Source organism: Halichoeres trimaculatus, unplaced genomic scaffold (genome assembly GCF_033239565.1).
Source record: "Halichoeres trimaculatus isolate MK-OKI-2021-1 unplaced genomic scaffold, fHalTri1.1 fHalTri1_scaffold_7, whole genome shotgun sequence".
Taxonomy (NCBI): domain Eukaryota; kingdom Metazoa; phylum Chordata; class Actinopteri; order Labriformes; family Labridae; genus Halichoeres; species Halichoeres trimaculatus.
The window spans coordinates 22,698,108-22,709,856 of record NW_027437185.1 but is presented as its reverse complement, the minus strand read 5'-3'; the positions used below and the strand labels follow the sequence as shown (position 1 = coordinate 22,709,856).

Below are 11,749 nucleotides of genomic sequence, written 5' to 3'. Positions count from 1 at the left end.
GCTACCTCAGACAGAAGCAGTTTCAAAATCCTGACGGCTGGTCAGGGATCTATTTACACTGATAAATAAAGGTTCATGCTGAAACTTGGTCTAGTTATTTTATTGCAAATTAACATTTCATCATATATTTTAGCTACTTTTCCTGCTTCATTGTATTGAAGTTCTCTGTGAGAGGCAGTGGGTGGTCCCATGGCTGCAAAGCACCACTCCCTCACACCGGTCCCCTCCCCAACTTTCCCCTCCCTCTGCGAACCAGGAGCCCTACCCAGCCCACAGTTTGAGCACTCTGCTCAGCCCAGAAGAGCAGCCACACAGAAAAAAAGTTTAAATCAACTCTGAGGAGAGGAGGGAGGGAGGAAAGAGGGGGCAGAAAACGCCCTGGAAACTTTGTTGATCAAGAAATAGGAAAACAGTGACAGTATCCTCACAGACAGCTAAGTTGTGACTGGAAGAAGAGCTTATTCTTGGGCTGGGGAGAAGGGGAGAGGACACGTTTTCAAGGATGCTCAAGCTGGAGTGAGGCTTCTCGGGCGCACAGACGGCGCACAGGTAAATACCCACTTTTTCTATACTTTGAATGAATTAAATGTTTTTTTCTGCATTTTGCTGGCATGAAACTTTTCAGTTATAATTACTTTATCAAAGTTTTGCAGCTTTCTTGTACATGAGTTGAAGTAATCTGGATGACATTCCTGTGATATTCCAATGAGCTTTTGTGGTGAACATTGTATCAGCAGGAAGATTATAGAGACTTTGTTTTACTTTATTGCCTGTTTATCTCCAGAGACATCCTAAAGATTTCCTTGAGGAAAGTTTGCTTGAGCATAGATTTTTTTTTATGGACAAAGGATGTTTAATTATTAACATGCTTTTATGTCAAGGCATAAAGTGCTGGTAATTTTGTGTGAACACCATTCTAAGCTATGAATGTTGATCTAGAATAGCTTAGGATCTGAGAGGTGGGTGTGTTCTTGCAGCCACCACATGAATGCAGAGGACTTGACTTGAGTTGCGCACTTCATTTTTCCTTGAAGTACTCTCAAAAGTTTTTATCCATAATGGATTTGTGCTAGTATGAAGGGTTGTCTTAATTTGATTTTAAAAACTAACCCGTAACCCCCGAGATGATTCTCTTTGTGTCGTGATTGGGCTGTTACGCAATGTGGATGTCCTTTGCACACATAACCTCTAGATTTTAGAGGTGAAAACTTGAGGGAATATTTTACCTACTTTATAAGGGAGAAAAGCAGTGCAAAAAAAACAGAGATGTTGTTTGCCTTGATGTCACCATTCAGGTGTTTGTCTTATCTGTCCAACGCCCTTTGCTTTGGGCTTTAAAAAAAAAAAAAGCAAAGGTAGCTACTTCCCCTGAGAGGCCACAGCGACTTGCTTGGGTGTGGATTCTTCTCTTTCACCTCCCTCCACCCCCTCCCTTTTTTCTCCCTCCCTTCTTGCTTTGCTGTCTCCTCACAGAGGCACACCCTTCACAGCCAAAAAAGAAAAGGAAAAAAGGCGTACATGCTGTAGGCTGTGTCGCAGAGGGTCAGTACTAACACATAGAAAGGTCTTTCTTGTGATGCCAAGGGGCTTTTGAGAAATGACAATTACTCATCAGAACTTTTCCTTTGTTTAATGACTGTTTTAAAGTGTGATGCATAGTCATGAGGCTCATCAGGAGACAGAAATGGAGACTTTTTGTCACGCTGTTTTCTGTTGTGTAACCCTGTGAATGTTTCTGAAGGAAGTTTGATATGAAATGAATGAGTTTTAAAGAAGGTGTTTTGCGCTCCAGCCAAAGTTGCATTATATGAAAAATATCATTTCTTGTCCTGCGGTGTTGTGTTTATGTTCCCTTTTTTAATTCTTGGACAGAGATAGATTCCTTGTCTTTCCTTTACCTTGGGTATGTTAACCTGGGCTGGTGGCCAGGGTGTGCAGGGGAGGTGAGAGGGAGGGGAGACGTAGAAGGGAGGAAGGTGGGGGAAGAAAGTCAGTGAGTGAGTAAGTAAAGGGGGATGGGCGAGGCGGGGCGAGGGGGGGAGTAATGGAATGTAGTGGTTTGGAAGACAAGCTAATTGAAACCAGGTTTGGGGCTTCGAGGGGAGAGCTTAGACTTCTCACATTTTGAGTAAGAGAGAAACACTCTTTATTTGCCTACAAGGCTGATCTATTTGTCAGGACAGCGCCCGAGGACATTTCAGGCTTAAGCTGCATCTTTCAGGGTGTGATACAAATCTATACCACGAATGCCGTGCGGCCTGTGTTTGATTTGATCAAGATGAGCTAAATGTTAAGGAAAATGCAAACCATGCATTAGCCTTTGTTGAGTCATACTTCTCTGTGTGTCGTCGCATGTCCTCAGCAGCTCCCTCCTGCCACACCCAAAAATCATCTCAGCAGAGTGTCATAGAGAGCTGCTTTTTCACTTCCTCTCCACACCTTTTTTAAGGACTACTAATTTTTTATGGAAAGCCCCACAGCTGTAAATGACTGGCAGTGTTCAAATTGCTCATGTCAAGGTGATTGATTGTGCCAAATGGTGACAGAATGCTAAAAGGTGTTGTGAAAGGAGGATGTCTTCAATGTTTAGCATCCCAAAAATGTGAAATATTTACGCTTCACTTAGGGATATAGCTTCACAGACACAGTGTTATATGTAGCCAGAAGCCAGAGTAAAAACTTAAAAAGATGTTATAGATAAGGGTCATAATTACTCACACCCAAACTTTCATAACTGGTGCATGCAGCTAGAACCTATGTTGGTTAACGTGCCCTCATTTTTTCCTGGGGTGGATTCTGTTTGCCTAAATTCCTGCACTGTCAACCAATACTCCTATACAGAGGCTACATTATCCCGTAACATGAAGTTATGTAGGATTCCTGGTATTCCAAAAACCGCAGTGTACATTTTTGAAGGAGCTCCATTGATCAAATCTTGCTCAGTCATGACAGCAGATGTCAGCCGAGCTGAAACTGTCGCTCAGGTTAATTTTATTGCCTCTGACACCAAAGTGACAAGCAACATCCTCACAAGCCTGCAGATAAGAACGTGGCTTCTGGCTGTTTCGAGTCTTAGCTTGACTGTGTTAAGATATCTATCACTGCACTGTTGCACAACTGCCATGTATCCTTACCCTGTAGAATGGCAGCCGTGTCAAGAGGAGTGGTGTTTCCCCAGCTGTGGCACCGTGAAACGGAAAGAAACTGGTCTCTAGCACACTTCCTCTCCCATTTCCTCATGGGTTTTTTCAAGTGGGTGGTTGGAAGGAGGGACAGCATGGGGAAGCAGATAGTAGGGAGGTGGATGAAGTGAGTCGGCTTAAAAAAGGGAGGATGAGGGTAGACTGCAGTTTAATTTGCACTTGGCATTTAATATGATGCAATGCTAAATTCCCTGTCATCCTGAAATCCTCACCAAGAGATTAGTAAATAAAACATTAGCTCATGTGAAGTTAGACACCTATTGCAATGCAGAAAGTTCATCGCTTCACCAGATACTATCAAACACCTAACTGGAGTGAGACATTACAAAGTCTTTCTGTGCAATCCAGCCAGCAGCCACTCCCTACTCATCCATCCAGGGCTGGTTTGGAATGTTTCAGCATGTCGTCTGTGTGCACTGGGAAGTACCTATCATCAGCAATACTCCCCTTGTTGTTGAGAAACAGGGATCTGAAAATGATGATGACACAATCATCACAAGTGCACATAACACTGCTGTAGACCACACCCATACACATGTGTGCAATCCTGACTTGTTTCTGCAGCTTTAACTCTGGTGGGACAACTGCAAGTATGGAACTTTAAATGGGTGTGAATCATTTTTCTGATAATCCAATTACTCTTACCACTACTCAGCCAAACATCTGCTATTCAGAAGTTTGAAAAATACCTTACATAATGGCTGCTCGTAAGCAGAGCCTACCTGTTCCCAACTTACGTCCTGACCCACACCCCTTCCCCCCAACACAGTTATGTTACCCTGTGAAGGACAGCATCTGTTACAAAACTCTGTGAGGACAGAGGTGGCTGAAATATACTTAGCTTTGTTTAGGTTTTCTATCTGGCGTTACACACACAAGGATGTCACTTTTTGAAATCTTACACTCTCTCTTGCTTTAAACAACTCTGGGGCCTAAATGCTAGGTATGAATACACACTTTGCTAATGCTACAAAGGAAACATATAGATTCAGCAGCCTTGGCTGACATTAATCCCTCGTTCTTAACTTTTTCTCTCTTGAACCATGCATGGACATGCTCTAATTCAAACAACAATTATGAATAACCAAAACAAAAACAGACTAAAAGAGCAAATAAACTGCTTTGCGGTTAAATGGCATGACACATAAAAGGTTGCTATGGTGTTTGTTATTCATGTGACATTCTCCAGCCATGTAAACCTGCCTTTCCCTTTTCTCTTTGTCTTTGCTGTAACTAGTCATGCCAGTTTTAAAATTTGCATCCATAATAAGTTATTCTGCAATCACCTATTTTTCATTTTGCTGTCAGTTGCTCAGTATTCATGGCACTAAAGCTGCCTGTAGGTACCACCCTCTGCTCACTTCTCATTTAGAGCTTCAATGACACAAAAGTGTTCTTCGTTTTTGAGAGTTATGACTGTTTTGCGTGTCTTCCCGTACGATGAACAGCGTCTCAATTCAGCCAGTAATGCAGTTTAAGAAGTCGTGGAAAAATTCCCTTTACACCTTAACAAGTGGAAAAACTTGAAGAAACCTCAAAAGAGGAAATACAAAGCGGGAACCTCCCTTTAAAGTGTTGTAGAGGATAGTGAGCAATGATAGGAGCTGGGAGTTATCATGTATTCACGTCCTCTTTTAGCCCAGTTTTTTAAAATTTACTTTAATGTGGACATGAAGCTTATTTATGAGATTAACAAAGTCATAGTTTGAGCGTTCTTTTTGAGAAAGCCCCGGCCTTGTTTGTGATCTTGCACAGAGTTTTCTCTCAGTTTTTCCATTTTGTGCAAAACTCCTGCCAAAGTCACAATGGTTTAATCAGCAACAGGCCAAGTTGGCGTCAGTGGGCAGGCTCTGGTCTTATGCAGAACTTGTGGTGTGGTTTAGGGCTATGTGGACTATGGAGTACAGAAAAGAACCATTTATTTTGACGTGCATTCCTTTCATATGCGTCACACATGCATGTCCTATCTGCGTTTTTGAGAGGAGAATGGACCTAACCGGGGCCTGCTATGTCTCCTCTTGTATTTGTAGTACGTGCTACAATCCAGATAAAGGAACAGTGAGTCCCTTCTGTTTTGAAAACATAGCTGATTTGGATAGTGCTCCTCTCCTCACTGAGGCCTTTTTATTTGTTCATAATCAAATCGTATCACTCACCAGCACTGCTGAGCCTGATTCACTTAGGACTGAGCTTTAATCATTGACACGCTGCTCACTGTTTTCTACCCACCAAACCTGATTAGATTTTGCAATCAGCTCAGTTAATTGACCAGAGCCGCTTTGATCAACTTCCAGTTTGCAGTGACCTAGTTACGGATAGATCATAAAATTTTTCAACTGTCTTGGTATGTTCCTTTAAGGCAAATGAGACATCTGAAACGAGGAGGAGACTGATAGCAGTGAGAAGCAGATTTATGATTGTTGGATGTACCTGGTAAGTGGGCGGAGCCAAGCATGATGACAATTAAGGTGAAATTGGATCCTGTGTTGCTTCTCAACTTTCATTTTGGGCATATTCAACAGTGCAGCAGGCAGCACGTATCTCTGACTGAGCGTGTTCTTGTTTTTATGTGCTGAACCTAGAGAACTGGGGGTGTAGTGGACCAGACGGGGTGGGTACTGAGGCTGCAGGGTGCAGGGTGGGCAGCACAGACTGGTGCCAGAGTCAGAAAGAAAAAGGACATTTCTTTGGAGTTAGTCACTGCGGGGAGAGGCTGGGCTCCTTTCCAGCTGGCCTGACGGCTATATCAAGGAATGTGTGAGACGGGAGGCCTGGGTGGGGCCGTGCACTGAGCTGCTCCCTTTGCGAGACAAGCTCAGGGGAAAGAGATGGGATCCCCTTTTGTACTATGGCGTGGTATTCTGACTCTTTAACACAGCGTATGTTTTTATTTTCTTTCAGCGCTGTTAGTAACCGCACTTGACCCTCGTGCATGCCTGTGTGTTTTTATGAGAGCAGTCTCGCAGAGGTATTAAGAACAAAAGATGGTGCAACTTGAGTCTTATCTCCTGACTTGTGGTGCTCATATAAGGCCATTGTAAAGAGTTAAACTGCATGAGACTCTTTCTGTTTTAACACCACATATTTGGATGTTGCATAACATTACATTCATAAACAAAGATCCTTCAGAAGAAAACCCTCAAGCCTCCTAATGATCTAACTTCAACTTTACTTATCACCAATTCAGGTCTATCCATCTGACATTACCTTAAGATCTATACTTAAACCACTGAAAAATATACCTCTGTCTTTCAGTGTGTTTAACAGATAAACCTCCTGCATGGCAGTCTGATTAGTGCATATCTGTAACAAGAGTATTGGCTGGATAGTGTACACAGCTGCTGTGGTGTAAGTCTCCCTACACAAACAAAGTGACAACCATTTACTGACTGGCATTTATCTCAACTACGTCCAGTCTATTCCTGTCCAAGACCAGTTCTGCAAAAAGCAATCAAAAAAGGTTTCCAGCTTTGCACCAAAGTTGTTGGCTTCTGTTCCATGTGTTGTAACTTTCTCTCCCGCGTTTTAGAGTCTCACAAACACAGTTATTGGGTGTCATTTTCAACAAGGTAATGAACAAGGCCAACTGAGGAGGGGGAGGTTAATGATGGGGTTTGAGATCTCTGAAGAATTTTTCGGAGGGACATGTTCCCACCGGCAGATGCCTGTCTGTACACAGATCAAGTCTGGTTCTGTTTGTACTGGGGATGACAAAGAGAAGGCTTTGTTTCACAATATGCCTGTGGGTTGAAGCAATAATCCTCATAGGCCCTTTAAGATATTGGGCTAGTCACAACGGGCAGATAAAACACAGAATGCTGAAAGTCACAAATAATGTATACAGTGGCATCATTGATTTCACAGGTAAACTGGCTTCTGCTTACTGTAAAGCTGTTACACTGCAGTGGTTTATAGTTTACACAATGCCAGAGCAATCTTTCCTCACAGTCCTCCCTCATGAGTAAAACTGCAACAAAATGATTCAAATACATATTTATGATTAATTTTTTCCTTCTTTTTGCTTGTTAAACACTCTATTTCTAAAGCCGTCACTGAAAAGGGTACTAGAAATATAGGTAGAATTTCTGTCTGATCACCTTCAGAAGTCAAGCCACAGCAAAGTTGTCGGTAGATTTATTTACTTTAAAGAAAGTCTTTCATGTAATTACTTGCAGGGTCAATACTTCTACCATTTGTTAGCTGATTTTTTACGTCTCTGAAACCTCTGACTTGAGGGTCCACTTTGAATGTGAAGAAAATTCCTATAATTAAAACCCCACAGTATGCCTGTGTGTCATGTCAGGACAAACTTCTACATGCACCAATGGCTTGTGTATGAATGCTGTCTGCTCTTTTGCTGTCTTACCTTAGGCTAAAATGTGACAGGTTATTGCAAAAACGAGCAGAGAGGGGAATTTGAGGTTCAGATTTATTGTTATTGCTATTTAAGAAAATCTCAGTATAGCTAAATCCTCTTTTTTGTGCTTTTGTGTCAACAGAAGTCAAGGAAAAAAGAATCACAGCGTTGGACTGGAGCCGTTGGCCTCGCTTGAGCAATCCAAGGTAAGTTTTTGTAGCTATATGCAAGAAATCACATTTGTAACTGGCTTGGAAAAAAAAACAGGTTTTAAACGATCCACCTCACACCCCAACACCATCTTGTCAGTCTCACCTTTAAACAGTGTCCTTTTCTGTGGACAGCATGTTGGAATGTTTGTTGTAAAGCCTCCTTAAAAATGTGGGAGGTCATCCCTCTGCCATTCAGCTGTGAAAGGTCTGCCTAGTGGAAATCTGACACCTGGCTGCTCCAGCTCTTAGTCTGTCCTCTTTGCACCCCTCTATCCTTCCCCCACACACCACCTGTTCTGCATGGACCCTTTCCCCCCTTTTTATGAAATAACCCTATCAAAATCCCTCCCAAGCCCACTCTGTTTTAACAATTTTTTTAGCAAGCTGCTGTAGAAAAATTCTTTCTTAGGAGTGGAGGGAAAGTAGGAAAAGGGGGAAACACCAAGCCCAACCATACGCAGGCAGATGACAGGCTATGAGAGAGGCGTATCCAGAAATGCTCTGTGGTTGCACACCAGTTAACAGAAGCTTTTGTGTGGGCTGCCCCCCCTTGCTCAGCACACATACCAGGCCATAATAAAACATGAAAGATAAACAAGCCTATGTCCCATGCCTCCATGACTCCCTTTAACCCATTTAGAAAACTTTTCTTTTCTTCCAATAGGCTTCTGGTGATACAATATCAATTTTAAGAACTGATATTAAGGATTTTAGTACTCCAGATAGAGTGGATGAAAGGTTCATTGTGATGTTCCCTCATTGCTTTGAGCTACAAACTGCCAGCCTGCCCTCCTGCCAACCTGCCTTGTGATCTCAGGAAAAAGATTATTAAACATCACAACAACACATTTTTGTATGATTTAGTCTGTGATTTCAAATCTGCTGTTTCTATTGAATTAAAAATGCTTACACTGAGTTCCAAAATGGGGAGATTTTTGTTTTAGAAACTGAGTTTTCTAGGTCTGGAAAAAAAAAGACAACAGGATGTTCATGCCCACTGACAATTTGTATTGTTTAAATGACAGACATAGCCCCATATTTCTACAGTTAATATGTAGTTTCACAGGGCTTTTTCATAATCCCCACCCCCCTTCTAAACGTCACTATCTTTTTTTGTAGCCTTTCCTTACCCCTCCATTTCTCTCTCTCTGAGTTCCTTCCTTTCCTCCTATAGCTGCAAACCATGGCTCTTTCCTGCAGCAGGCTGCCAGAGACATGTCAAAGCTGTGAGAAGAAGGACATCCCAAATAGCTTTATCTGAGGGTCAGAGTGAGGTCAGAATGTAGGAGTCAAAAAAGAAGTCTGAATTTGTCAGACAACCGTGAGTGAAGGTATAAAGTAGATGATGGATACAAACGAGAATTCAGTAAGCATATACTATCTTTGTTTCACTCTGCGCAAGATTATAATACAAGCTATGATTAAGTTTTTATTGACACATTGTAGCAGCCAACATGTCACTATGAAAACTCAGCCCTTTTCTTTTCAAGAGACTTAACCCAGCTAGCCAACAATAATATGTTACTTCTTGAGAGCTAAAATGCGCCCTCCCCCCCATGTTGCATAGCTCTACTCAAGCCTTGGGAAATGAGGGCTCTTGGATCATGTGAAAAGTTTGTCTGCTATTTCTGGCTGACAGACAGACTGCCTGAAAAAGACAGGCTGATGTGCAAATTAAGCCACATAGTGACCTGAGGGAAAAAAAAAAATCCTTTGGTTTCGTCGAAACCCCTTGGGACTAAAAAGGGGTTCACTTATGACATGAAATGCAGTAGTGTCAAGAGTTATCTATGTAAAATTGTCAAACAGCCATGTTTGTGCTTTCCACACCAACACATTTCAATTGTTTTGACACAATTGATATTACAAGTTGACTGTGATGCTCCAGGTCTTGAAAGAATCATGTTGTAAGCCTTGGAAGTCGCAATGGGCAATAGGGAGGACAGGAAAATAAACTGAGGGGGGTGAGATTAGGTTGTAGATGCCTGCAGATGGTACATGTCACCTATGGAATTAACACCATCCCTATCCCTCTGTATATAATCAGCTGCCCTGATCGTTGTGATCCACAAAAAAGGGGCTGCAAGGGGCTATTTTAGAGAGGCAGAGACATGATATAACCTTCAAGCATTGCATGCATATTTAATTAATCCCAGTAATGCAGCAGCAATCTACTATTGACATGTGTTAATTGCATTGAATGTTGTATGTCTGTAGGCATGGTTGAGCAAACTAGAGACTGAATTGCTTTTTGGTGATTTCTGATACAGCTATAGCTTAAGTTTTGAAAAACTGTTTTCCATATTAATGTTTCAAGAGAAAAAAGGGCACGTATAAACACCCTGCATCACCAGAATGACTGTATAAAGGTAATTATTGGAATATTGCATTTTGTAAATCCAAGAACAGTGGTTAAGCCAAAGTGGTAGGGGAGGGTGTTTGTGAGTGACTAATGCAATGATGTTTTCTACAGTGATGTGAAGCAGAAAGTAAAATCAAAACTTATGTGTATATATGTTTATTACCCAGTTAAATGTTGCTATATGAAGTAAACCTAAAAAGAAAAGCCTGTATACATATATCCTTTCAAGTTGACTGAAGTTATATAAATTAAAGTTTTATGTTGCAATACAACTCAGCAAAACAAAACAATCCATTGTATTCAAATAATGACAACTTTGTGACCTAAAAGGTTTAATGCTCAATCCCTATATGCAATTATAATGAAGTTAATCCCCGTAGCTTTTTGAAGGACACGCTTTGAAATAAAATCTGTCTTTGTTTTTAATAGAAGCCAGCATTTCTTAAAAAGGTACACAAATTATAGTACAGAAAATGTGTAGTTATTCTCCTTTTCAAAACCTATATGTTGGCTACTTTATCAAATCATTTAATGGCTTGCTGGCTTACTTTGGTTAGGATGAAGGGATAGTCTAAACTTGACTAGATTAGGGGTTTGGTTCATGAGAAACTAAGTTTATGCAAGGAACCTTCAAAACACTTACCTACAAATGCTTTCTGAGAGCCAGCGAAAAAATGTTACCTTGAAAAAAGAGTAAGTTAATACATCAAAACAGTTTTGGGTTTATAGAGGCACATAGATGATCTGTAAGGAAAGGAAAAGGGGGAAAGACTGGACAGTGCATGTAATATCATAGAAAAGAAAGACTGGACAGTGCATGTAATATCATAGAAAACAGCTTAAACAGTCATTGTTTGTTCTGCTGACATCACAACTCTAAAGCAAGGGTGAGGAGGCAGAATTAGGCTGTTAGGCAGGGTGTGGTTTGACTTAAATCAAATTCTAAAACATACAACACCAACACGAAGGAGGAATCTGATGGTTGGTGTTCTGAGGTGTGGGTTGGGAGGTGGGATCATATTTTCCAAGGGTTTTTACACCATCTAGTGTTCGCTACAGAGACCTACATGTTTGACTTTTAAACTTGAGTAAAGTTTGGAAATATGTACTTCCATCTTCTTTTTTTTCTTATGGGTGAAATTGCCACGATTGGTTGAATAAAAAAACGGATTGTCTGTCATAATTTCGCCTTAAATTTAAACTTTTCTTCTCACAGGAAACCAGGAGTGAGGTTCCATCACACTTCAGCTTAAATAAAGGAACATAAAGCAAGACAAAAAAGACAAAACAAAAGGTAGCTTGCAAATTAAATTTAAAAAGAAAAATTCATGCACTAAGTTTCATCCTGTATAGAGACATAAGCATGCAGAGTATAAAACTCAAAAGCTATTTCTGTTAAAACGTGATTTTCTTGACAGATGGCTGAAGAAGAGGAAACCAGGGAGGTGCTCTTCCCAGATTGGGAGGGTCCAGACAAAACAGGTTTGACCATTGAACAGACAACTGATGGAGAGCTCTTTGTTAAGGAGGTCAGAGGAGAGTCACCTGCAGCTCGGTCCGGAAAAGTCTATGAAGGTAGTATATACTTTTATTTTCTGAAATGATTAAGTGTGAT

General features: G+C 41.1%; 1 protein-coding gene across 2 annotated transcripts in view; it reads left to right on the top strand.

The window, feature by feature from the left end:
* Positions 1 to 299: 299 nt before the first annotated feature.
* Positions 300 to 11,749, top strand: part of ahnak (AHNAK nucleoprotein) — a 31,557-nt gene continuing 20,107 nt past the window's right edge. For both annotated transcript variants that reach the window (XM_074674388.1, XM_074674387.1), the window contains exons 1-4: positions 300 to 549; positions 7,703 to 7,766; positions 11,351 to 11,428; positions 11,553 to 11,709. In XM_074674388.1, coding sequence (XP_074530489.1) covers positions 11,553 to 11,709 — 157 coding nt within the window. In that variant the 5' untranslated portion in view covers positions 300 to 549; positions 7,703 to 7,766; positions 11,351 to 11,428. The remainder of the gene's footprint in view (positions 550 to 7,702; positions 7,767 to 11,350; positions 11,429 to 11,552; positions 11,710 to 11,749) is intronic.